This window comes from Candoia aspera, chromosome 8 (genome assembly GCF_035149785.1).
Source record: "Candoia aspera isolate rCanAsp1 chromosome 8, rCanAsp1.hap2, whole genome shotgun sequence".
Taxonomy (NCBI): Eukaryota; Metazoa; Chordata; class Lepidosauria; order Squamata; family Boidae; genus Candoia; species Candoia aspera.
Window position 1 is genome coordinate 73912810 of NC_086160.1, and position 27860 is coordinate 73940669.

At 44.9% G+C, this 27860-nt stretch overlaps 2 protein-coding genes across 3 annotated transcripts; both read right to left on the reverse strand.

Annotated features, from left to right (window-relative positions):
- Positions 1-1015: 1015 nt before the first annotated feature.
- Positions 1016-27857, reverse strand: UBOX5 (U-box domain containing 5). 2 transcript variants are annotated; one of them, XM_063310307.1, is made up of 5 exons: positions 27763-27857; positions 7525-7625; positions 4971-6156; positions 2369-2527; positions 1016-1462 (listed from the first exon to the last, which is right to left on the reverse strand). In XM_063310307.1, the coding sequence occupies exons 2-5, from the start codon at positions 7576-7578 to the stop codon at positions 1254-1256; spliced, it is 1608 nt and encodes a 535-aa protein (XP_063166377.1). In that variant the 5' UTR covers positions 7579-7625; positions 27763-27857; the 3' UTR covers positions 1016-1253. The 2 variants fall into 2 exon arrangements, with proteins under 2 accessions (XP_063166377.1, XP_063166378.1); XM_063310308.1 differs by lacking the exon at positions 27763-27857 and adding an exon at positions 12882-13159.
- FASTKD5 (FAST kinase domains 5) lies at positions 16700-27860 on the reverse strand. The gene is made up of 2 exons (XM_063310305.1): positions 27763-27860; positions 16700-19345 (listed from the first exon to the last, which is right to left on the reverse strand). Exon 2 carries the CDS (start codon positions 19308-19310, stop codon positions 16869-16871), a length of 2442 nt encoding a protein of 813 aa, XP_063166375.1. The 5' UTR covers positions 19311-19345; positions 27763-27860; the 3' UTR covers positions 16700-16868.

A 27860-nucleotide genomic window follows, 5' to 3' on the forward strand; every position in this document is an offset into this window, starting at 1 on the left:
CGCTCTTTTATGGCTGAAGGCTGAGCCTACCCCATGGTAGGGTTGAAGCCAGTGGCGAAACTCTGCTTCTGCTTTCCTCCATCACAACCTTCTCTGGAAGCCATTTGGGTTGGACAGGGAGGGTGCTAAGCTTGTACGATGTCATTTATTGGCAAAAGAAATACAACAACAGGTAAGAACTTAAGGACAATATATTACACGCAGGCGAAGGCATTGCACTGGCTGGTGTGCACTCATCGGATAATCATGAATATACTTCCAACCCAACTGGGCACGTCGATGAAATGTCAATCGTGAATCCGCTCTGGAGAGTTTCACCAGAAACCTCTTAGGGAAACCCTCTGTTTCTTAATGTGGCATCAGCTTACACAAGCAACAGGCATACGACTGCTGGCAGGTCATCTGTGATTTCCGACCATAATTTTATTAAGGCTTAAACTGTTATCTGCCAGACGGCTTGGCCACCCTTCATCCCTAGCTGCACAATAGAAAGTAAGAGTTACAACAAATGGGTGTGTATAAAACACACTTCGTTTTCCTTTGAACAAATTGCACAATTAACTAAAACTGCCACCCAAACTGTTCGAACTGCTCCTGTTTCTGTTTTCTCGAAGCCTTCAGAACAGCTACCCGTTCTCTTGCTCCTTCAGATTCTCACCAAATTCCCTTTTTTGCCTGGTGTGGGTATGACGGCATCCGTGTAAAACTCAAAGGAGGTCTATTATTATTATTATTATTATTATTATTAAACATCTAGCAAAATAAAAACCAGATCGGGACTGTGTGGATAATGAACAGGTGTCCAGGCCAATACGTTTTCCTCAGTTATGTTCTCTCTTCACTTTACCCCAAAAAGCTCTCACTGAATAGACTGCATGAAAAGTGAATTCCTCATTCCTTCCTTCTGCAAACAGGAAGCCACAGATGCACGGGCAGTTTGAAAAGTGGCAAAGTAACAGAACTTAGTTACACAGATGCAACCTTTGTATATAAATGACCTTTTTGGAAAAAAAAATAGAGAAGCATATGGCTTTATTATCCTTTGATCGCTCTGCCTCTAAAACGCTACAGTCCATCTATCCTAGAGAACCTCACCAAGTTCCTTTTTTGCACAGCACGCGCACAAAGATTGCATCCTTGCACGACTCGGCAGTGGCAGTGGGGGAACAGTCGAGCCTCCTGCTCTCGACCGCCCCAGTTAAGCCTGCCTTGGCTCAGTCTCCCAACTCCAGAGAGCACATCGCACATCCCTCTCAAAAATGGACCCTCGAAATGTCACGGGTGGCCACCAATCTTTTGCAATTCGTACACAACATGGACAGGGACTTCTGCTTGTCGGCCAAGCAAGAGCGGCACACTAAATGCCGGCAAGGGAGCTGGTAAACAGCCTCCGTTTTGAAGTACAAAGAAAAGGCCCGAGAACAGGAAGAACATCCTTGTGTGCTGAGGCTCCTGTGGTGCTCTGCAGGGAAAAAAAAACACACACACAGAGTGAAAACATGGCTGTGGAGGCACCACCCCAACAACTAAATGGCAGTGTGTTTTTGGTGGTGGGAGCCAGCTACGCCAAACTACAAGAATACACAAATGTATCGGATCAGATCCACATTTCGTGTGGCCATCCGCTAGGAGAGGTACAGGTGACTATTCCAGCTGCTGCCTTACGTGCAGAGGAACCCTTGCAATGCTATCTACAGCAACCTTCCTTAATCTGATGCCCAGTCTGAAGTGCGATCTCCCATGCTACAAGGCCTACAGGGCTTGAATCCCCGTACTTGAGGCCAGCCAGTTTGGAAGGGTTTATTTAGGGCATCTGTCGCCCGAGCAGGATGCAGGGATGGTTACCATCAAAGGTTTCCAATCATCTTCCAGGATCAGAGTTCTGCCAATGAACTCAACTGCAGTTGGGTGGATAATTTGGCAGAAACAACAAGACCAGCTGATCACTTGTGTAGAAGCATCTGGCCGGCTTCCACCAGAAGAGGGTCTTCAGCAAAAAGGACCTTCAGTTTGATCCAGAGGGCTGTGTGAGCAGCTTTGCTCACTGATGCACCACCCAGTGTGCGGAGCTGCGAAGCGGGTGGGCAGAGAGGAGGAACACCATGCACCCCCTTTGGGGCGGCCTCTTCTTCTGATCCATCCCACAAATGGCATGGATGTGATTCACACCAGCAATACTGACTGGGCATGCTGCGCTAAACTAAAACAGGGTGGCTACTCTGTGATTCAGCGTGTTAGGAGGTTAGGCCCTCATGTTAACTTCATGTGGCAAGACTCAAATCCCCAAGGAGCCTGGTGGGCAGGGGGACTGTCCCCAAAAAGGAGGAGGGAGCAGCGGGTGGGCTGGCCAACTTTCTCCTTGCTTTACCATGAGCGCCACTTGCACCACCGAAATCACTGGAGCTGCTGCCGCTGTGCAGTTGCTGCCCGCCTTTGGCCACGCTCGTTGCGAACGGCATTGTGCTAAGTGCAGAGTTCAAGGCGCTGTCCAAGCTTTCTGAAAGCCTCTGTTCGTGAGTAACCGCTTCTGTGAAGAGACGATAAAGATCCAGGAAGAGACATTGTACAAGAGTCAAATACCCCTCCCCCGGCCAATCAATCTCCCCAATTTTACAAGGATATCGAAATAGCAGACTTTAAGGAAGGAACTAACACCCACCCCAAAACTGAAATACTTTGGCCACATAATGAGAAGACAGGACACCCTGCAGAAGATGCTGATGCTGGGGAGAGTGGAGGGCAAAAGGAAGAGGGGCCGACCAAGGGCAAGGTGGATGGATGATATTCTAGAGGTGACGGACCCGTCCCTGGGGGAGCTGGGGGTGTTGACGACCGACAGGAAGCTCTGGCGTGGGCTGGTCCATGAAGTCACGAAGAGTCGGAAGCGACTGAACGAATAAACAACAAAACACCCACCCAGCTAATACCACTTTTGGACTCTGCGTTTCTGTTTAACACTGATGGCCACATGAATATAAAGGCAACCTTGTTCAATCCAGACAAGGGGCTCTTATTATCTAACATTCGGCTTCCGACAATGGTAACCAGTTGCTGCTCAGTCGTTAAGTCGTGTCCAACTCCCCGACAAAGCAAACAATTGCAACTTTACAATAATACAGTTAAGAATACACATCTACCTATCCCGTTTGTCAGGGCTGTGCCCTGGGGCAGTCCTAAGCCAGAGGGCACAGGAAGAAAGGGGCGGGAGCTTAGCAGCAGGATGCATCTTCAGCTAACTCCTCAGGCAGGAAATTTGGGAAGGGCCAGATTTGTCCGCTGTCCGGAAAAGTGACAAGAGAGGACAGTTTTGTATGTTCGTATGATTCAATTCACTTTAGCGCTTTAGCATTGTCTTCCTCCGGACAGGGTCGATACCCAAAGGTCATATAACGTTCATAAAAGTTCATACGACGCCCTGCTGGAAGGGCATACAGGACAGACAGGTACACAACTACTACATTCACATGGGGGTTAAATTTCTGCAAAGCATAAAGAGCTAAAGAGCACCACACAGTGGAAAAACAAGACCTTGCACCTTTCCACCTCCTGTCTGCAGCTCTGGCACCAGCATTCTCCCTCAGGATCACCACCGGGTGCTCTGATGCACTTTGCTTTAAAAACAATGGCGCTATTGCCCTTCTCAAAGGCTGGGGCAAAAGGAGATGGAAATAGTCTAACAGCAACTCCTGTGGGGAAACGCACTACAGGGAAGTACACAATGACCACAGCACAAGGCTAATTACCCTGCAAGGCTCACTGCATGTCAAAAACACTGAGATCTGTAACTTGGAGCCAGGCAGGGAATGCTAGAAAACGATCTAGGACGGAGGACTGGCAAGTCCCTAGTCATAACGAGCTTCATAGCTGTGTCTGTATGTTGGGGCCTTTCTATTTCTGTGTTTGTATTTTAAAAAATTAAAAGCAAGTCTGAATGAAAAAGAACATCTTGTTCTCTCAAAAGTTGAGGTGGCAACGAATAAGGAAGGAGGGTATGCGTGAGCTGACGCATGGCAACTGAAAGAGGTGGGGCCGAGTGACAGAAACTGTGGGGTGGAGTGAAGTACAGTAGTTCAACACCCTGATTCTCTGAGGGCCTGGAAATTGCCACATCAGCTGCTCTTTTCCTCAGCCACCATAATGAGAGTCACTTTCTCTAAATAGCTCCTCTCTTGATCATGCTGGCTGGGGAATTCTGGGAGTTGAAGTCCACACATCTACAAGCTGCCAAGGTTGAGAAAGACTGCTCTAGATGATCTGAGAATGAAGCTCCCAGAAGGCTATTCTGACTGAGGGATTATGGGAGCTGCGGTCCTAATATACGTAGAGGGAACCAAGTCTGTTCCAAAGACTGCCTTCAAATTCCCAGAATGCCAATGTCAGAGAGAATGCCCAAATTCCTTGATGCTTGATGCAGATATATAGAATGATTGTTCTGCATGTCCAATGATTCATAGCTAGCTAAAACCAATACTATTGGCAAACAGAAAATATGTTAATTAACACAGAACAAAATAAGAACAGAGGAGGAAAGAATCCAGCCCAAAGAAATAAAGCTTTCATCAAATTATATTCAAAGCTTCTTGAAAGGCCACTGGCACAGGTATAACTATATGTAGTCACCAAAATGCTAGCTTTGTATGATATTCTTAACCGTGTTAGTTACAAACCTGGCGGTCGCACTTATACACCATGTTAAGCTTTTAATCTTAATTATTTTTTTCAACTGTTTAATGTGTATGCAGGTCACTTGGTTAGTTTACAATTCAGTGTGTTATCTGAACCAAGAAAACAAGTTAATTCAGGGTCCCAGTAAAATGGGTTGTGTAAACTTGCTGAGTCACCCATGTCTGAGTAACCATGACTTGCAGAAGGCTTGGGAAACCTTTGAAAACAATGGCCAAAGCTATTCAGATGGTGACCCTCTGGGAAGGGCCCCACTGCAAGGTAAGAGACCGGAAGGGTTAGGGTACCTGTTGAGCAATCCATTTGGGAAGAATTCAAATCACATTCCATTTTCATCCTCTTCACGTGGGATCCCAAGGTGGACGCAACTGCAAAGTCCGCTGTAGAAAAACAGCAAGGCTCCGGGTTGCCACCTGGGTTATGATCCACCAGATCTATTTTCCGTTTGAGAGAAGACATGGCTAGGGAAGAAGTGACCAGCATCCCCAAGGCCTGGCTTCTCCCAAGCAGATTAATGCCAGGGATGTTGTGCTGGAGGAGGAAATGGTCTATCCTTGCCTTGAGGGATGGGTGGGGAAGGGGCTGAGAATGCTGGCTGAACGCCACCCCCGTGAAAGGGTCGCTTGGCACTCGGCCCCAGGTGGCCTCGCTCCGGTTGCACTTCTCCAGGGTGCCCTGGTCGATCACTTTGCCAGAGGGCAGCAGCATGGGGAGAGTCATGATTTCCAGGGTAATAGGGTCCAAGAACTCCTCAGGGATGTCCTGAAGAACCTCCATCAGCTTCTGTTCCTGGCTCTCTGCGTTACCGAAGGGCACAATGTCACTCTCCATGGGCAGAGGAAGGGTAGGGAGCTGTCCTCCCACGCCTTCCACCAAGGATTCGGTGGCGATCTGGAGCACATCATCCACCACTTCGTGAGAGCAGGACTTGGCAGGCTGGCCCCAGACCTCTACTTTCTTAATGCAGGGGAGGCCACTGCCTGCTACGTGAGTGATACAGATTTTCAGGTGGGAGACGCTGCTTAAGGAGGTTGGGCCCTTATTCCACAAGTCCAAAGATGCGGAGCCAGAAAAGGAGGACAGAGTGTCTATTTGATGATGGAAGGGCGGCCTTGGCCTGAAGCCACGATGGCTGAAGGTCACTTTGCTTTGATTTTTTAGCACAGCTTTGCCCACCAGCGTGAAAGTCTCTTTGTCTAACGCCGGCTGGCTCGACGGAGCGGAGAAGGGAGGCTCAGGGTGGTTCCAACAGGCTTTACTGGATGAGGTAGATGTATAAATATCCAAGCCGGTGATGTTGTGACAGCTACCTGAAGAAGTATCTATATTAATCCGACAAATTTCCACGTTGAAGGGGAAGGAAATCGTCACGTGGACTGGGGGCTTGATGAAATATTCACAGCGGAACCCACGATGCCTCTTGACAAGGTCTTCCGAGATCAGGTTTTCGACTTCATACCCATCCGCAGAAATCTACAATTAATGATAATTGTAAATGATTGAGAATATGTGCCTTTGTCATTGTAACAAAGAGAGGAAGTAGAGTTCTGCAACAAAAGAAAAAAAAAAAAAATCAGGAGCGTGACTCAGCCCCTATTAAAATACTTAAACTCTGGTGGTTTTCAAAAGAAGAGTTACAGAGCATGTCCAAAACTCTCTAATAGGAACAGCTGGGAATTAAGTAGCTCCCTTTGGCTTGACTGAGCCTCTAGTTTCTCCAGATGGAAATAATTGTGCATTTTAAACTAAGCAAAAGGTCAGAGTTTCCCTCAGAAGAGCGAGGCAGGCGCTATGACAGAGGCTCAGCAGGGCTACTATCCACTATTTTCCAACAACTCAGAACCACAAAACTGGAAAGTTCAAGGATGGCCACTGAAAAACTTGCCCTCTTTCAGTTCTTTAATCTTTAAGGACCCCACAGTTCAACCCTGAGCTACGTATATTCTCTTCTATTAGTTCTTTAATCCAAAAATGTTTATTTTGTGGGAATTATTAGCCCCATGCTACTTATGGGCTTACATGGAGGGAAAGCCACTAGAAATAGCAAGGCCATTCACTATAGAGCTAAAGTAGCCATCACCAAGTGGGCATCCGCTAGATATGTAGACTTCAACACCCAGCATTTCTTGGCCAAGATGGCCATTCTTGAGGATTCTGGGAGTTGAAGTCCGTGTATCTGGTGGGCCCTCCTGTTAGGAAGAAAATTGCTAGCTCCTAAGTGTCTGAATAATTGCTGATCATGTAGGGAGGTTTGGGTTCTTCCTTCAATACTAAGACTTTGGTCTGTTATGCCAGTCATGTAGTTTTTATGAGGCATTCCCACTCCAGTTGATTACTGGAGACGCTGGCAGCCAAAGGAGTGCGGTTTAACTTCGCCATCAGTGAAAACACCTGCAGAACAACCAGATGATGACTGGAAAAAAAAATAAAAAGAATGCCAAATTAAATGTATCAATCAAGAGCAGACATGCCAGTCCAGTGTCCAAATTAGCCAGCTAGCAAAACTGGTTTTCTTTGCAGCTACATCTTTGCAATCAACGCTACCAAATCTATCCCTGTTCGTTTTGGGGGGCAAATTGAGCCATCTAAACAATCTGTTTGAGAAGTTGCCGGATGCCGCTCTGCAGGTGCCGTTATTTGCATTTCTCAGAAAGGATATGCATAAGCAGCAGGGAGCCCCTGTACCTGAGCAGAGCTGACAGTCCTACAATGAGCTGTTGAGTCACCAGGTCCCTTGATCCCTGTGATGGGATGGCTAACTCCGCTGATACAGAACTGCTGCTCCAAGCCAGCTCCTCTGTATTGTATTCTATTGTATTTTTTCTACTCCAGACAAAATACCTTGTTGCTGTGAATTCTTGGCTTGAACTGTGGAAGGCAGACATTGATCACCATATTTATGGCTGTGGATGGAAATCAGCTTCCCAAACTTTAATCTGGCTCTAAAATAAAAACACACAATTGTTTTTAAATCATAGCAGATTGGTAATGTAGGATAATAAAAATGCGAGTCCTGTGTTGGGCCACCCTGAAGTCCTGGCTAGTCCAGTACTATTTGCACAACCACCAAACGCACGTCCGCATGACGCCTCAACGGAGGCCGACTTCTCTCCTTCTAGCTGCCTCCCGTTCCTGCTTCCCTGCTACTGCTGCTAAGAGACCTGCTCCCTTCTGTACCATTACAATGACTTGTTGACATGATTTCTTCTTTCTAATCATGGACATTGACAGGCATCAGTCCTTCTTGCAGAAGCAAATTCCAGGGTTTAACTGGGTGCTGTGTGAAGAATGTCAGCTTTCTCAGACGATCCTAAGAGGCAGAATTGGGGGGGGGGACCTTCCTCCAATCCACACCATGCCTAACCATATGCTCTTCTTCCAAGGCTTTCATTATAAGCTTTTATTTTAGGAAGCTGTCCCCCCTCCCCCAAAGATTCTAACTTTTCTTGATAGAGGATTACTCTGTCTCTTGTTCTGATCCACGTCTTTTCTCAAATCCTTCAAGTTTTACCATCGGCTTTCTGCTAATCTTCATACAATTACTAGCCCACCATATTCTGGCCTCATGCCTTAATTCTAATGTATGCCACTTTTACTGTTTATTTTGAAAAGTCTTGTTTTGGGTCTTTCAGCAAAGGATCGTCACCTTGTCGTGGTGCTGGAGCTTGAGCACCTCAGTGATGCCGTGAGCTAAACCGTGAAGGGCCACCCAAGACGGGAAGGTCATGAGAGGTCAGACTAAATGCGATCCCTGGGGAAGGTGATGGCAACCCACCCCAGTATTCTTGCCGTGAAAACTAAATGGATCAGTACAACCAGAGATATGTCGGGATACCATCGGAAGATGAGACCCCCCAGGTCGGAAGATGGTCAAATGCTACTGGGGAGGAACAGGATGAGTTCAACTAGCCCCAGACGTGATGCAGCAGCTCAAAAGGATGCAAAGGCATCCGAAAGGATGGCTAGCAGCCGACGGTGCTGGTGGTGAACGGCAAATCGGATGTTCTAAGGATCAACACACCACTGGAACCTGGAATGTAAGATCTATGAGCCAGGGCAAATTGGATGTGGTTATTGGTGAGATGTCAAGATTAAAGATAGATATTTTGGGCGTCAGTCAACTGAAATGGACTGGAATGGGCCACTTCACATCAAATGACCACCAGATCTACTATTGTGGACAAGAGGACCACAGAAGAAATGGAGTAGCCTTCATAATTAATAGTCAAGTGGCTAAAGCAGTGCTTGGATACAATCCAAAAAACGATAGAATGATCTCAATTCGAATTCAGGGCAAGCCATCTAACATCACAGTGATCCAAATATACGTCCCAACCACAGATGCTGAAGAAGCTGAAGTAGAGCAGTTCTATGAGGATCTGCAGCACCTACTGGACAACACACCTAAAAAAGATGTTATTTTCATCACAGGAGACTGGAATGCTAAGGTGTGCAGTCAAATGATAGCTGGAATTACAGGTAAGCATGGCCTGGGAGAACAAAACAAAGCAGGACATAGGCTGATAGAATTTTGCGAAGACAACTCACTCTGCAGAACAAACACTCTCTTCCAACAGCCTAAGAGACGGCTTTATACATGGACTTCACCAGATGGACAACACCGAAATCAGATTGACTACATCCTTTGCAGCCAAAGGTGGCGGACATCTGTACAATCGGTAAAAACAAGACCTGGAGCTGACTGTAGTTCCAATCACGAACTTCTTCTTGCACAATTTAGGATCAGACTAAAGAGATTAGGGAAGACCCACAGATCAGCTAGATATGAGCTCACTAATATTCCTAAGGAATATGCAGTGGAGGTGAAGAATCAATTTAAGGGACTGGACTTAGTAGATAGGGTCCCGGAAGAACTATGGGCAGAAGTTTGCAACATTGTTCAGGAGGCAGCAACAAAATACATCCCAAAGAAAGAGAAGACCAAGAAGGCAAAGTGGCTGTCTGCTGAGACACTAGAAGTAGCCCAAGAAAGAAGGAAAGCAAAAGGCAACAGTGATAGGGGGAGATATGCCCAATTAAATGCAAAATTCCAGAGGTTAGCCAGAAGAGATAAGGAATTATTTTTAAACAAGCAATGCGTGGAAGTGGAAGAAGACAATAGAATAGGAAGGACAAGAGACCTCTTCCAGAAAATTAGAAACATTGGAGGTAAATTCCAGGCCAAAATGGGTATGATCAAAAACAAAGATGGCAAGGACCTAACAGAAGAAGAAGAGATCAAGAAAAGGTGGCAAGAATATACAGAAGACCTGTATAGGAAGGATAACAATATCGGGGATAGCTTTGACGGTGTGGTCAGTGAGCTAGAGCCAGACATCCTGAAGAGTGAGGTTGAGTGGGCCTTAAGAAGCATTGCTAATAACAAGGCAGCAGGAGACAACGGCATCCCAGCTGAACTGTTCAAAATCTGGCAAGATAATGCTGTCAAGGTAATGCATGCTATATGCCAGCAAATTTGGAAAACACAAGAATGGCCATCAGACTGGAAAAAATCAACTTATATCCCCATACCAAAAAAGGGAAACACTAAAGAATGTTCAAACTATCAAACAGTGGCACTCATCTCACAGCTAAACCTCAGAAAAACCAAGATTATGGCAACCAGCTTGATTAATAACTGGCAAATAGAGGGAGAAAATGTAGAAGCAGTGAAAGACTTCGTATTTCTAGGTGCGAAGATTACTGCAGATGCTGACTGCAGTCAGGAAATCAGAAGACATTTAATCCTTGGGAGAAGAGCAATGACCAATCTCGATAAAATAGTTAAGAGCAGAGACATCACACTGACAACAAAGGTCCGCATAGTTAAAGCAATGGTGTTCCCCGTAGTAACATACGGCTGTGAGAGCTGGACCATAAGGAAGGCTGAGCGAAGGAAGATCGATGCTTTGGAACTGTGGTGTTGGAGGAAAATTCTGAGAGTGCCTTGGACTGCGAGAAGATCAAACCAGTCCATCCTCCAGGAAATAAAGCCAGACTGCTCACTTGAGGGAATGATATTAAAGGCAAAACTGAAATACTTTGGCCACATCATGAGAAGACAGGACACCCTGGAGAAGATGCTGATGCTAGGGAGAGTGGAGGGCAAAAGGAAGAGGGGCCGACCAAGGGCAAGATGGATGGATGGTATTCTAGAGGTGACGGACTCGTCCCTGGGGGAGCTGGGGGTGTTGACGACCAACAGGAAGCTCTGGCGTGGGCTGGTCCATGAAGTCACAGAGTCGGAAGCGACTAAACGAATAAACAACTTGTTTTGGGTTATCATCACAAATCATCAAGGTTGGCAAGATATAATAGACACTGTAATTCGTTACATCTGCAAGGCACCCGATACTTGGACTAACAGAAGGTACCTGTTTCCTGTAGCACATAGTCTAAATGATTTTTTGCAAGACATGTTGAGGTTCAACATCAGCCTCCCTGCTGTGTTTGGAGGAATGATCAAGCCCACCTTAACAGAGAGAATCCATAAATTTCCATAAATTTATGAATCCATAAATTTCGTAAACGGTGTTGACACTGGTAATAAGCAGAAATTTTAGGGGGGAAAAACCTTCAAAATCTAATGTGATTGACTATCTGGCAGCATCTTCTGAATTTCAGGCTGTTTGCATTGGCTGATTATACTGTGGACATTTTATTACAAATTACTATTGCAGCCCACCAAGAGTTGACTGTGATAATCTAGAATCGAATGAATGAGTTCAGTAGCCCGAGAATAATGACCAAAATATGTAGAAGATCCTCCTAAGATTAACATGTATGAGAATGGACTTGTCCAAACCTTCCCTTGCTTTCCTAAACAAATTAGATTCAGTTAAAAGAAAGCTACCTGGTGCAGAAATAGGAGAGATGTGAACTCATAACCAAGGTTGACAAGTTGCAAGCAAGAGAAGCTATTAGTCGAAGTCCCTCTTTTGGGGGAGATGGGCGGTAATTAAATTTGAATAATAAATACATAAATAAAATTTTGTTTTCCACATTCTCCACTGTGGCCAGCATTACAGAAGGGATGACACATCAATGTCCCTGATTCTTACGGCAGGATTTCCATCCAAGGTCTTGGCCACCTCCAACTTGAGACTTTCCAGAACTTCCATTCAATCAGCAGCCATACAAGGCTTGGAATTTGGACTGGTGCTCTTGTAACGATGGAATGGCCTAGAAGGTGGAAAAGCGCACGCCCACTTTGTCTTGCCATTTCGATTAATCCCACTCGCAGTATCATCTATAATCCATTCGTTTCAGTCTGGATTGATAATAAATCGATCTGATGTATTATCAGTCCAGGTGGACTTACTGATGTTTTGGATATGGCAACAAACCAACTAGAATGCTGAAAAAGCCTTTGATACAGTGCACACTGAATTTATGACACGTGTTCATAGGAGATACGGGTTTCCACCAACTTTTGTTCACTGAATTTCACTTTGATATCTTTCCCAGTGGCTCGAGTTCTTACAAATGGATTTGTTTCTCAGCTTATTGAGTTATAATATGGCATGTGTCAAGGATACCCCTTGTTTCTTTTAATCTTCAATTTGTTTCTCAAACCACTGGCTTCTCCTATTAGATAGTCTCAAGATATTAAGGTGTGGTGACACTTGGCAATGAATATAAATTGTTTTGATATGATGGCTATTCTGGAAGAGGATGCAATGTCGTTACTAAAGCTCACTGAAGTTGTACAGCAATATGGTTTATACTCTGGTTAGACTATTAACTGGAAGAAGTCGTAATTTGCTACTGTGGTTGTAGACCACTATAAGAGGTTATAATTTAAAGAGTACAGACTCTGTAAAATACTTGAGTTGATATAATTCTCAAAATAAAGTATAATTATGTTGAATTAAGCATGCCTACATGCATAACTGCAGCTTCAGTAGACACAACTCTAAAACTTCCATCAAATCTCTGGCGTAAGATTGTTATTAAAATGAACATTATGTCAAGATTAATGCGTATTTTAAGAAAGATACTCTGAAAGGTATTTCATGCGGTTAGTTGTTAGTGACAAAAAAATCATGGGAAGCTAGAACCCCTCAAATAACCATGGTCAAACGGAGATTACCTTATGATAATGATGGTTTTAATTTACCAGATTCTCAATACTTCATTGGCCTTAGAATGAGATCTCCTATGAATATTCCACTCTCTACCTGGAGTGTGTGTGATACCTCTGAAGTCTTGGCAAATTTTGGGGTCCAAGTATATCAAGCAGAGATTTTTATTTCCAGCCTTGTAAGCTGCCAGGCACATTTCGTGACTAAAAGGTAAGTGGTTACACTCTGATCCCGAGTCGTGAGAAACTGATGTTCTGGAATAAACCAAATTCGAAAATAGCAAGAAAGATGTTTTACTGGAATGCTTGGGCCAAACAAGGGACCAATACTTTGAATCAGTCGATTTCTAAGGGTTGTTTTGAAGAGTTTGAAGGACTGCCTTTTGAATATGACTTATTCACTTGGCAATATATACAACCGAAACATGTACTGAACCAACTTTATGGTATGGCCCGGATGCTTTAGCAGTCTCCGAGGTAACTACAACGTGAAGATCCTTAAAAGATGCAGAGCTTGAATAGTAACCAACGACCCAATGTTATAAGGAAATAAAAAGTAAAATGAAAGTTAGCATTAATTATACATCTGAATTGTGGAATGAATAACTGGAGTATCAAATTTCGCAGAATCAATGGGTCCAGGTATTAAGCAATGTAAAATATACTTATGATTTTAAAATAAAATGAATTCATCGGAAAAGATTATTTTGTATTTATTGGATGCCTCAAAGAACGTTTTAAAAGGCTTGGACATTCGATTTTTGCTGTTGTTCTGGCCTTGTAAGAAATTTGAAGGTTCTTTAACCCATATCGTCTTGGTCTTGCCCAACGATAGCCTCACTTTGGTTTCTAATTATTACATGTCAATTCAATTCTGGAAGTTGTAAGTTAGGGACCTGAATGTAATGTGGAACTATAATCCGAAAACACAGAATTTGTCATCTCATGAAAAGCTTTGGCTCAGCTGAGCCTAGGGCGTGGCAAAAAGCTAATTTTGCATAAGTGGAAAGAAACTTCTCCTGCTTTTAATGAATGGATTCAGGATATGAGTCATCTGTTTTTGAAAAGTCTGTGTTCTAAAAATGAAAAGATGAAAAAATACCTTTCTATATGGTCTACATTTTAAGGTAAACATAAGGACTGGAATAATTTTATGTAAATACTCGTGGATCCTACATACATACATACATATATACATACATACATATATAAATTTTAATTAGCCTTTCCCCCTTCCTTTTGGTCATGTTTATTTTATTTTAACCACCATAATACATTTAGGATATTTTCCCCCCTTCACTCTATAACCACCCTTCATCTTTTTTTCTGTGGATCCTGCAGTTTTTTGTATTTCACTATTAAAAACAAAATAAATAAAATTCAAGATGCCAGGTCACAGGACCCCATTATCCAAAACAAGTTCCTGATGCTCCCACGTACTGTCACCTGCTCCTCTGCGCAAACGTCATCCTCGCCTACCTCTTTAACTCTGCTGTAATTATCAGCAACGATTTCCACCCAGCACCAAAGACTGATCTCTTAGGAGTTCATTCCTGATTTCCCTCAATAGAAAAATCCACCTTCTGCACCATTTTCAAATCTTCTTGCAAAAACCGTACCCATTGCAAAGCGAGTCCGTTCTGAGATGCCAAGGCAAGAGAAGGGCCCGAACCCCTCCCTAGGCGACCCTCCTTTTCCACACCCACCAGTTATCTGCGAATAGTCTTAATTATCCAGGCCTATCATCTCACGCCCTTAAAACCAGCCCTCTTCTTTGCTATCTCTTACAGAAGGGATTTGAGCAGGGCTGCGGGAAGAGAGTAAAGTTCACATCCCAGACAAAACAGAACAAACGATGTTAGTAGCCTTTCAATCTGACAAACACGGCTACAGCCCCAAGTAACGACCGTTGCCAAATGGAAGAAGTTGGTTTCCTGAACCTTATGGTGCATTTTTAGAAATTCCCTGACGGCAGCAATGCGGGATGCCCATTTCCAACTGGGAATCCAAGGCAAGAGGTAATCCCTTCCAAAAACGTTTGCCTGTATGTGTAAAGGTGATTTATGCTGATTTGTGGATTATACTACTCTGTAACTCAAGGAAGTTCTCTTTGAAACAACTATAAGGTTACCGGAGGGACCGCCTCACCCCCACTACACTGACCCGTCCCACCCGGTCAGGCAGAGAAGGCATGTTACGGACTCTGTCCATGAGGGACTGCCAACTGGCAGGGTCCAGGAGGCCTTCTCTGCCGTGGCCCCCGCCCCATGGAATAAGCTACCCCCGAAGGTGAGGCTGCCCCCCCCGGCCTTTCAAAAGGGAGTTAAGACCTGGCTTTGCCACCTCGCTTGGGGCAAGAGGGGGGACAGTTGATCGTGGAGGTGGCTGGTACCGTGATGCGGCCCCGGTAAATTTCATTAAGACCATCTTGGACTTCATATTTTGTATTTTCATATTTATCCATATTTATAATTTATAATTTATAATGAATCCTTATTCTTTTATTCATTGTATACTGCCCAGAGTCATCGTTGCACAAGGTGGGTGGTGGTGAAATTCAATGAATAAATAAATACATATAAATAAATACATAAATATGACACACACAGCACTAATATGGATCCTAAACTTAAGCAGGAGAGGAATAGCTTGCAACCTGAAATCTGTACTAAATTTGTTTGCCTATAAAGTTAATTTGGATTCTAGTGATATAGAAATGTGGGAAATAAATTTAGGATATGCAAATAAGTTTCTTCCCCAGTTATAACATTCACCATCATTAGAAACAATGGTTTGTAACATCCCCAAAAGGATGGAATTAGTCTACAGATTGGGAAGTATGCAGTGGTATAAGATGGTTATCAAATATTATAACCACAATGATAATTAGCAGCCCCCTAGAACAGAAAGTCAACACTGAAGCCTAAACCAATGCATGTGAATCCCAGAGAAATAACTATAATTCCATCATATGGCAATCTATTTCTATTGCTGGGGTTTGTTCTAAGCAAATTTTAATGTCTCTTCTAACTGATCAGAAGCCATCTTGTTCTGTTCTCCTGTGTCTGAACATTTCTATGTTCCAGAAACTGCCACGAGCCTTTACTGATTCGACATTATACAGCAGAATAAATAAAAATAAATGAGAGCAATAAAAGTATATTTAAATGTTGTAATATATTCTAGTCATTTATTGGAACATCCAGTTTTCTCTTTCGCATGCCAATAATACGTAGCAAAAAATTAAAGTGGGATGTGAAAATATCACACACCTCTTCCTCATTAGCCAAACTGCATGTCTTACACCAGGTTGTTCTTGCCTACTGGAGTAATAAACACATGCAAATATATACTCAAGTAGTTGAACTTGCTTTCTGGTAACTTCAAAGACACCTCTATGTGGGTTTTTTGTTAGCAATACAGAAATGGCTTCCCAATGCCTTCCTCTGGGATGTTTTCTGACTTCCCAGTCTAGCCAACACGCCAAGGACTTCCTGATGGTCACCCATTCAAATAATAACAAGGCCTTACCCTACTTAGCTTCCAAGACCAGACAGAGTAGGGCAGATGCTGCCATCCACTCAGATTAATATATGCACGTATGCAACTCTCTCACACACACACAGACACAGACACACAAACACACAGCATTTTACAGTTCTTCTCACGTAACTCCAAATGCAGGCAAATTTAATTCCCATTTCGCATATCCTCAACCAATACTGTGAGATACGCTCACTCAAATTATGGGTAAACTGACTGCTGGACTTTTGGTATATTATGAATATTCACAAAGTTTGGTTTCCTTGGTCTTTCAAGTTATGGTGGCTGCTCCTTTGGGGGCAAAGTTGTGAAGCAAAAGTGAAGTAAAAGCGTATTAGATGTAGCATTTTATTTCTTTAAAACATGCTGAAAGCAGGCATTATCCCTTCTAAGAGCATTGACTATGTCCCTGGAAAGAGAGAACAGAAATTAACGGCTTAGAAACACCAGGTGTTATCCAGTTGAAGGACATCCAGCTATGTCATTTCAAGCAGCATGGCTAAAACTCAAGTCGTTCGCATAAGGGCTTTTAGATGGCTGGCTCAATTTCATGTTTTTGCTACCTTTCATACACTTTCTGGCACAAATACATCAGCTGCTCCTCGCGGCTACATTTAAGTAACGGAAACCATTCCCAGAAAGGCAATTCTACTGGTATATATCCAATTTGTCGGAGTTGTCTCCTTTTCATAGAGTGGAGCCCCAGCAGCTCTCTTGAGTGATACCTGTATTGGTTTCTGTTGGTTACCTGAAGAGCTAATTTCACACATTTCTGCTGCTCCTGGTTTATCACAGAGGGGAGACCTTCAGCTTGTGTATCGACCAAAGTGTTCAAACTGGGGCCAGCAAGCAAAATCCCGTCAGAAAATTCCCAACTATTCCAAACAGGCAGTTCATGAGAGTCTGCCCTTTTCTGACTATGCATATCTTGCTTGCTTTTGCGATCACCTGGGATGGGCTGGCTGACCGATTTCCCTTTCAAAAGCTGATGAATTATTTTGTCTGTGAGGAACATGCCATTCTTCTTCAGTTCTGGGTGTCCTGTGGTTGCACCTTTTGAATTAAATGGCAATGGCTTTTGGTTGGAGTCTAAACGAATTTCTAAATCAACGGATCTGACATGAGGCAAGACTGCATGGAGCTTGACAAACTGGGAGCCACCCAACATGTCCTCGAGGAGAGACCAAGCTACAGCGAATTCCTGCTTCACGACATAGTTCTGCATTTTTTCTGCCATCTCCTGCTTATTTTGTGTTGTGAGACGACTGCCAGTATAGCGTGGACACTCAATTTCCACCGCACCGTTGAGGGTAAAAAAATCCTTTGACAGGTCATATTTAGACACGCCGCTTAATTTGATGAACTCGGGACTCAAAGCATAATCGAGCAAGTCGTACGGGAACCGCTGTACAAAGGCCAAGCCAATTAAGGAGGTGATCAAATGCTCAGGGAATTTATTATATTCAAACAGCCTCGACTCCAACTGTTCCCCCAGGCTGGCATAGAATTCTTCTGCATTGGGAGGCTCGTAGTTCAAGTTCCCAAAAGACCACAACAATTTGGCAATGTCTTTGGTTCGGCAAGACGCGGCCTTGGGAGGAACAGCAGCAGCAACGGCGTTCATGATATTTTCATCGCAATAATGCAAGGAGGAGCAAGCAAACGCAACGTGCATCACCCCCTGAATGCTGATAGTCGATACTCGAGGAGGAAGAACGTGCCCCAGCTGCTTTAAAAAGTCAACGTGATCAACGTGAACACCACGGAACATTTTGAGGACATTCACTATGGCAAAACTGCTCATGTCTCCCAGGCGGCCACAAATTTTATCTCCAATTTTTCGCATGAGGGGTTCGGACATATGACTTTGTGACTTGAAGAACCCTAAGCAGATGATACCTACTTCCTCTAGGCTGAGGGAATCCAAGTGCTTTACCACCGAGGCCTCTAGCTTCTTTATTAACTCTTCGGGGGCCTTGCGGCCTTCGCCAACGATGTAGACTAGCTGAACCAACTGGGGCAAAGACAGATCTTTCCAGCTCGCGTTAATATAGTTCAGCACAGCATCTAAATATTGAGGGACCTTGCAATTCAAGCAACGCCACAGATCAGCTACTAGCAACTGCTGATCCAAGCTCAGGTGCCCGACCCGTCGGCAACACTCGGTTTCAACGACCTTCAACATACGATGGATGGGCGGAATGCCTAAGGAGACAAAGGCGTTTAAAAGCACAATCAGCTCAGGAGTCTCAAACAGCTGAATGCTGCTAACTACACTCCGACACAGCACAGCAAATTTGGCACTGGACTTTATGGCTTGGTGTTTTTCTGCTGGCAAATGGCTCAACCTGAAGAAAGCGTCTGCAAGGGCTTCTGGTTTCATGCGTTCTTTCAGCACAGAGACTTTCTGTAGGATAAGATGACATTCCTCGACAGAAAGGGGCTGAAGGCACTTGCCGTGGTTGTAACACAGAGATTTGTATTCAGGCCTTTGCTTCTGGAATTGTCTAGCCACTTCCTTACCACCATAAGCCTCTAAATGGACCTCATCCCTGTCATTCTTTATGGGGGACTGTACCAGTGGCTCCCTCAGGGAAGCTTGAGTGCAGAAAGCCTTGCTGTTTTCCAAATCCAGAAGCATGTTCTTTATTCTTGGAAGCCTTGAGGGACGGGTGACACTGTGTATATTCTGGATGCGTTTAATACTAGTTCTGGAGCAAACATATTCGAGCGATCCTTCTGTCACACCTTGGGAGGCACCCTTGTGAAGCAGACACTTAGTTTCCAGGGAAGCGGAGGGATAATAATTTAACCAGTAACCTGGAGGCTTCCAAGGTTTGAGTGCAACAGCAGGTTTAGAATCTCTGCCTCCTCTTTTGGTGCCGTGGCCCTCTTCTCCTTTTGGGAAGATCTTCGTGGTCTCCGCCTTGGTTGCAGTGGAAAATGCAGCTGTCCTGCAAGATCGCCCTGAAAATCTTCGGCATATTATCCCCGTAGACATGGTCACAATTATCAGGCCACAATTGGTCCCAGGTACTGAAAAAAGGGCAGATGAAGAATAAGTGGCTTCCATTTCTTTTGAAACCCCAACGCTTTATCAAGATATATTCTGAAAGGCTACATGCACCCAGAACCTCAAAAAATCACAGCACGCTGTACACCCAAAGAAAACCAACTAACTCAGTAGCTGGAAACAACTCTACTTGTCCTCTCACACTCTTCTTTTACGCAAATGATGTAAGGCACCCAGAAACGAAGTACTCAATTATTTCAGGACTAGAAACATATATTATGACACAGACACATCATAATGCAGTTTGCATGGTTACATCAGAAGGAATTTTCCTCTCCAGCGTTGATTGTTCTTTCTTATCTCTGACTCAAATGTCACCCTTTTATTTGCAAAAACACCTAAGCATGTGCCCCATTTATTGAGAGTTCCAGCGTCTGTCCTCCTCACAAATATGCAAAGCCACACATGGATATTAATCTTTAAGCACGCATCTCTTTTCCACCCATCCATCTCTTCAGTCTCTCCACCAAAAGGCTTCCTCTCCCACCACCCCACCAAGATTACTCTTTCAGCCAATTCTGCCCTTCCCTGGACATCCATGACGGAGGCTCATGATCTTGCAGCAGCCAGCTCCTCCCGACTCTCAAACTAAAGCACGGCATGAGAGCTAAGATACTACTTCCCTACAATATGAAAACTGAATAATGCATGCCCCTTTCTTGGCTGGCTTGGCCAAAAGTGGAAAAACCCCATTTTCTACACTCTTAAATGGCAGGAAGCGCAGGTGCTCCCATCTTGGCTGCTGGAAATGCTTTTACCGCTTCTCCAAAATTCACATATGTAGGGGGTGCTGGGAGAGAAGAACCAGAATACCTCTTCTATTTCCCGGCTCCTTCGGCTCTTGACGAACTCTAAACGCTACCCAAAAATTGCCCCGTGAGGTCAGATGAGATGAAGAGGGAAGCAAGCAGGCAAATGGGAGCTCAGAAGTTAAATCAAAGGGTGCAGCATATAACTATATTGGCCTCATCCTTGACATCCTTCCAGAAGTCCCTTAAAACGTGGCTGTGTCAGCAAGCCTGGGGATCTCAAGGATATGGCCGTTTGATGAGATGGCTGCATTGTGTTTAACATCAATTTTCTCCACTGCCTTGTTATTAATAGTATTGTTGATGTCTTTTAAATGTAGCTGTTTTAATATTTTCATTTTATAATTGCTTCTATTGCAAGCCTCCTAGAGTCACTTTATTGTGAGATGGGTGGCTATATAAATGTAATAAATTAATAAAGCCACAATACCTCCGGGGCCACACATGGGGTTGGCTTCTCCCTTTATCTCCCACAACAGCATTATGACTGAGACCATCACAGTCATGAAGTACAGTGGGGAGGGAGGGATGGAAAGGCGGGGGAAGCACATTTGGATAGAACTGGGAGAGGATGAAGTCTGGGTCGCCAATCTGGTCATAAATAGGAGCTGGTCTGGTCTAGTGGCTAAAGTGCTGGGCTAGAAACCAGAAGATTGTGAGTTCTAGTCCTGCCTTAGGCATGAAAGCCGGCCGGGTGACTTTGGATCAGCCCCCCCCTCTCTCTCAGCCCAACCCACCTCACAAGGTTGTTGTTGTGGGGAAAAGAGAAGGTGGTAGAGATTCTGAATGGCTCTCACTGGCGTGCTCACAAAATGAGTGCTTGCCATGGTCATTTTTTTTTTTTTTTTAATTTATATTTATTTATTTATATTTCAAATTTTGTCACCGCCCATCTCCCTTAAAGAGGGACTGTTATACTGTAATGCAACGTACGGAATTTCTTTAAAAGGTTTAAAAGTTTAAAAGGACTTCAAACGGCTCTTCATGAAGAAGAATGATTTTCTCCAATGCCAGAAACATAATTACTTGTTTATTTAGAAGAACTGACATTCTAAAAAATAAACAGGAAAGCAAATGATTCTACCAGGGTTAGTAGCGCTAAGAAAAGCAGGACCTAAGAAACAGAGAAAGTCAATTTGGCACGAGGAGGAAGAATTGTATGTGCCCTTAAGTTCCTACCGACGCTGGGTCACCAAACCACTCAGTAAATACTATATGCTCATATGCAGCTATTTGTTTAAAAAGGGATTCCAGTTACAACCACTTTTTGCTTTGTTTTCTGCCCAGCACAGGAACTGCACAATCTGAACAGATTAAGACAAGTGCACCAAAGAGCTTGCATTCACTTCTCCAAACCCAGTACTTCTTTAATTCTCCTCACACTAACCTGTGTGTCTCTGAAATGAGTAATGTCCCATATTCTGCTGCTTTTCATCACTATTCCTTCCAGTTCAACTTTTGTCCGTTCAGTTTTTGCTATAAAAATTCCTGTAATTTTTAACCACAAGGCCCCGAGAACTGCACATTTACTCAAGAAGGACAATAGAGCTTTATTTTTCAAGTCATTAATGCTACTGTAAAATGAACTGGTATCAAGTTCTCATTCATCCTCAGCTATGGAAACTCACTGGGAGACTTTGGGCCCAGGTTGTGTGGTGGGGTAAAATAGGAAGGTGGAACTCTCGGTCACTCCTTCAGGTCTTGAATAACAGGCGAAACATAAACCTAATACTGTAAATAAATGTGTGTTCTCTCCCTCCCTCCCTCCCTCTCCCTTTATATATATAACTCATACCACCACCCTGAAAATTACAGATTAGGTTTAGAAATTAGGGTCAGGTGGTCAGAGACATGATGCATGAGGATGGACACACAACTGAATCTCCATTCCCCCCTCCCCTGCAAGAATGAGGAATACCCAATTAAGTGGTGTACTCTAGATAAGCTTGGCCTAGTGGCTAAGGTGCTGGGCTAGAAACCAGGAGACAGAGAGTTCTAGTCCCACCTTAGGCATGAAAGCCGGCTGGGTGACCTTGGGCCAGTCCCTCCCTCTCAGCCCAAGAGCCAATCAGGCGTGGTGGGAGAGTTCTAGTCCCGCCTTAGGCATGAAAGCCGGCTGGGTGACCTTGGGCCAGTCCCTCTCTCTCAGCCCAAGAGCCAATCGGGCGTGGTGGGAGAGTTCTAGTCCCGCCTTAGGCATGAAAGCCGGCTGGGTGACCTTGGGTCAGTCCCTCTCTCTCAGCCCAAGAGCCAATCAGGCGTGGTAGGAGAGTTCTAGTCCCGCCTTAGGCATGAAAGCTGGCTGGGTGACCTTGGACCAGTCCCCCTCTCTCAGCACAAGAGCCAATCGGGCATGGTGGGAGAGTTCTAGTCCCGCCTTAGGCATGAAAGCCGGCTGGGTGACCTTGGGTCAGTCACTCTCTCTTAGCCCAAGAGCCAATCAGGTGTGGTAGGAGAGTTCTAGTCCCGCCTTAGGCATGAAAGCCGGCTGGGTGACCTTGGGTCAGTCCCTCTCTCTCAGCCCAAGAGCCAATCAGGCGTGGTAGGAGAGTTCTAGTCCCGCCTTAGGCATGAAAGCCGGCTGGGTGACCTTGGACCAGTCCCCCTCTCTCAGCACAAGAGCCAATCGGGCATGGTGGGAGAGTTCTAGTCCCGCCTTAGGCATGAAAGCTGGCTGGGTGACCTTGGGTCAGTCCCTCTCTCAGCCCAACCCACCTCACAGGGTGGTTGTTGTGGGAAAAATTGTAGGAGGAAGGACATTAGGTATGTTCACCGCCTTGAGTTATTTATAAAAATAATAAAGGTGGGATAAAAATTAAATAAATAAATAAATAAATAAATAAGCCACCATGAATTTCAGGATTAATCAGCTACTTGAACCCATGACTCTCTGGCACTGTCTAACACACTGTTTGGACCATAGTCTTTCTCTATATTCAAAGCCCTTTTACTTCTGTGTACCTAGGAAAAGCCCTCCTTATTTGGGGAAAATAGCCTGTAACTCTCTGTGGGGTGGGATCCTCTGTACACTTAGCTAGGAAACTGAAAAAGAAGGGGGTAATTCTAAGACAAGATGTCTAAGATTGCCCTATTAAGTCTCTAACTGGTTACCGAAAGGACGTTAGCCTCAGGAAAGGGGAACGGTGGGACTGGATAGCGTTTTTTCAGGTTCGTGAAGGGAAATTGCACGGCACAAAGTCAAGTTAGGGCTTTTAAAGGATAATAAAATGCATAATAGAAAGTAGGTATGTGCAGACACACACTCAGGTGTTTTTTTTAACAAGAGCGATTTGCCTAGCAAAAGAATGAAGGAAAAGTCATTTGAAATAAGTGCAGCGTGTATGTTCTTACCGTTCCTGGGAGAAGGATGCAAAACGATGGTCTTAAGCTGAAGGAAGAAAGCATCCAACTGAATATTGGGAAAAAGGTTCTAGCACCTCCCAACAATATGATCCTATAGAAGAGCTGGACCTAGTGGTGAAGGTGTGGCCCAGGAATGGGGAGACACAGATTCTAGTCCACCCACAGTCACAGAAACTCCCTGGGGGGCTTTAGGCTAGTCCCTCCCTCTCAGCCTAGTCTGCCCCTCAGGGTTGTTGTTGTGGGGAACATTTCAGGAAGGAACAATATATAAATCTAGCCTGGCCTAGACAGGAACCCTAAATATCTTAAAAAGCCAGTGTGGTACAGTGGTTAAGGTGTCGGGCTAGGAGCAGGGAGATCCAGGCTCAACCCCCCCTCAGCTGCAGAAGTTCCCTCACTCCTGGGCATCTCTCTCTTTCGGCCCAGTCTACCTCACAACATTGTTGTGAAGAAAACAGGAGGGGGAAAACCATGTATGCTGTCTTGAACAAAAGGTGAGATACAAGGCTAAATCAACAACAAAACAAGTTCTGAGCATTTATTACAGATTCCTACCTGATTTTCCTTTCTTGCAGTAAGGGGCCATGTGTGTAATAAGACAGCCACCACTTTGGGCATCTTGAGCTAAGGAACTTTAAATAATTCAATTACAGGGTGGACACTTCTGAAATGTCTAGTCACATACATGCTCCGCTTATTTCAAATGACTTTTCCTTCATTCTTTTGTTATGCAAATCACTGCTGTTAAAAAAAACCTGAGTGTGTGTCTGCACATACCTACTTTCTATTATGCATTTTATTATCCTTTAAAAGCCCTAAATGGATTCTGTGAAAGAGCTGATGAGATGCTCAGATATTTAGCTTCTCTGATGCCTTAAGTATACTGTATATGTTCTCACTGGACTTATCCTAAAATCAAAGACTATTACAGATCATTCACTTTATGGGCTCAAGATGGTACATACTTAATCTTGATGGCTACTTTGTGGACTTGGGTTAGATTAAGTTGATGAGAGATCCAGTGAATGTCATGTTCAAGCAAGGATGATTACTCATGTATCTATCTAGTAAACAGTGCTATGGCAAAGAGAGCAGGGATGACAGCCAACTTAGTGCAGTGGCGAAGCTGATGGTCTAGGATTGGATAGACCCAGGTTCAAATCCATCCTCTCGGGCAAGTCTGGGTCAGACCTCCTCTCTCAGCCTAGCAAATCCCACAGAGTTGCTGTTTGGGAAAATAAAATTGAGCTCTCCATATAAGTCCCCTGAGAAAGGCAGGATATAGCTCTAACAAATGAATAAAATAAGAACAGGTGTATAAAGTAGTCCATTTTGTTGCATGATAGCTTCAAAACTCCCCTCAAAGTAGCCCAAACTGGCCCTACAGGTTTATCCTGAATTATTCCTTCCACCTTTAGCATATCAGCACCACCACTCAGGCACCCATCAAAGTAGTCAAGCATCAATGAGGAAGAAAGCTGCTCTGTGGAAGAAAATCACTCTGATCTTTTCTTTATGAATATAAAGTTTTTGTTTGAAAGTCAGAACAAGAATATCCCTTTGTCTGGAGAAGGAGAAGACTCTGGCATTGTTCACAAGAAAATAATCTAGGATTGGGTTTCTTTAACTAAATGCTGCCGCATAGCCAGAATCACTTTGACTGCAAGGGGTGAGTGTTAAAGAAGAACCTATTAAAGCTTTCTCCAAGATCCAAAACAGCTTAATTGCCAATACAACAGCAGAAATCCCCTCCCTCTTCTTAACTGTGATCAACCTACTTTTCCAGAAGTGTAGGACTTAACCAATCAATGAAGCTGGTTTATATCAACTCACTTCCTCATTGTCTGTTCATCACAGTGGTCTGACTGGCAGAGGGCTCGCTATGGTCTTTCCTGCCTTGCAACCAGAGAGCTTCTATGTGGATTTTTTTTATGAAGTACATATGCTGCACATGCACTATTCCCCTTCTGGAATTTCTTGCTGCCTGCTTTCACCCAGCCTTGCCATCTGTCTTATGCATCCTTCATTTGAAATACTCATTGCAACATACAACTGTAACTCCCAACACACTCTAATGTAACTTCCATTTGCAGCTGGGGTGGGGAGTTGAAATCCAAGACATCTGGAGGGCACCTGCTTGAAGAATGGCCATTTACAGCAGTGTTTCTCAACCTTGGCAACTTTAAGATGTGCAGACTTCATCTCCCAGAATCTCCCACCCAGCACAGATGTACTTCATCTCCCAGAATTCCCTACCCAGCATGTTGAAGTCCATCCATGTTGAGAGTTAAAGTCTGCACATCTTAAAGTAGCCATGGCTGAGAAACACTGTCCTTAAAATAACCGTAGGACTGTCACAAGTGAATGTGGAAACGCTTGGTGAGGTAATACAATTGCTCTCCAGCCCAGGAAAGTGAATAATGGGATATAGGAGGCTGGCTTATATCAGGACTGGTAACTGGTCCATTTAACTTAGAGCTGTCAACTGGGCTTTCAGAAAGGAGATAGGGTTCCCAATCTTTTGAGACAGGTGAGATCCACTCTTTCATCTCCCCCCACCCAAATGAAGCATATTATAAAGGTAGAACTCGTTTACAGCGGCTATGAGATTTTCAAATAAGATTTTATTTTTCAGACAGCAAATGAGGCTACTGGCTGCTGCAGTCTGAAAGAGGAAAATGATGCAAAGGATAGGGATTCCTTTATCCTTCTCCTTCCATCTGCTTTTACCACTGTAATCAATCCCTTGCCAGTCTTTTGTAGAAAAATTAAAGGGGGGGACTACAATCTGTTACTGCCACCTTGTGCTGAGTACGAAGAACCACTAGTGAAATGATACCAGCGCTTCTCTGAAAGAGAGAACATGAATTGGGTGCTACAACAAGGAGGAAGAACAATGGACGTTAAAAAGGTACTAAACATCCAAGGGTCACTTCAGTGGGTCTCCTATCCAGACAGCTGCAATGGCCAACTAGCTTAGCTTTATCAGTAGAACGGTTTCAAAGCCTTCCAAGCTAGCCTTGTCAGGAGGCTCCGATAGAAGGGCTGCCTTGTTGCAACCCCCATCAACCCCATACTGTAGACATCTTGTTCATTTAAAAAAAAAAAAGGTTTGAAAGCTCACCAAGACTGCATCGTTGGCAAGCGCAGGCAGGCCTCACTGCCCTAGGAGGGAGGGGCTGCATCTTCCTGCATACGCCGCCATATGTGGGAAACAAGACCTGTTTGTTTTTTTCCACTGAGTCACACTGCAGAACTCAGCAGAAGAAAGAGACGTCTCCTGAATAATTCCTAGGATATCTGCTTGTTTTCAATTAGCAACTGATACATACCTAAACAATAAAATCTCTTCTTACCTGGGAAAAGAGATTTTCAACCTAGAGGCAATGCGAGTCCTTAACTGGCGACCAGTTAGAGAAGGCCGCAAGGCATAATATCCCAGGCTCCTAACACAGAGGTCTAATCTTGTCTTTGTACAAATATGGAGGGCTTAAAGCTCTGCCCATCGAACGCATGCACGCCACGGGCATTTTCATGCCCAAAAGGGTCCCCAAGACCCGGGAAACTGTGGTCAATCCGAGGGGCAATCTCGATCTTCTTCATAAAAGGAGAACCTAGAGAAACCAGCAACCTTGTGTTGCTATGAAGTGACATCTAACGGGGTGGCGTTCAGGAGCACCCAGGACGCCCACCTGCGGCTACCTGGGTGGACACAGGCGGGCTCCTGGACGAGACGCAGGACGCGTGTCCAGGGCAGCCGTCTCGGCACTTACCCAGGCTGGACGCAAACCCAGCGCTATCTACCCTCAGGGTCCAGCTGGCATCGCAGAGACGGCCCACCTGGGGAAAGGGACGGGGGGGCAGGAGGCGCAGGCGGCCTTCAGGGGAAGCAGAGGGAGGCGGCGGAGGGAGCCCGCTCGAACCTGCCCGCCGATCGCGTCATTCTCGGGGATGACGTCGCGGTGACGCAGCGCAGCCTTCCCCAACGCGGCGCCCTCCAGGCCACCCACATTCCCGGCCTGGGGGCGGGCCAATGAAGGACGGCCTGTGATGTAATGCGCGGAGGGCGCGGCGCACGCACCACCCCTCCCCCGCGAATGCGTCAACCTTTCGCCCTCTGTGACGGACGTGGGGAGAGCTGGTCCGCTTCACCCCTTCACCCCTCGGCTGCCAGCGGAAGCCGCCCTGCCTTCCCTTCCCGCACTCACCGCGGGCTACCCGCCTGCCGCCCGTTTCCTTCTGCCACGACCGCCCGCTCGCGGGGCTCCCAGGGTAGCTCTCCTCCCCGCGGGACCACTTCCGGTCA

Bases quoted from the DNA above. Each gene is read 5' to 3' on its own strand.
- UBOX5 (XM_063310307.1), bottom strand. From the start codon at position 7,578: ATGGTGATCAATGTCTGCCTTCCACAGTTCAAGCCAAGAATTCACAGC. The intron at 6,157-7,524 runs GTATTTTGTCTG...CATTAATTGTAG, and splicing joins CAAGAATTCACAGCAACAAG to ATTTCTGCGGATGGGTATGA. The intron at 2,528-4,970 runs GTACCCTAACCC...GTCTCTTCACAG, and splicing joins CCAAATGGATTGCTCAACAG to AAGCGGTTACTCACGAACAG.
- FASTKD5 (XM_063310305.1), bottom strand. From the start codon at position 19,310: ATGTCTACGGGGATAATATGCCGAAGATTTTCAGGGCGATCTTGCAGG.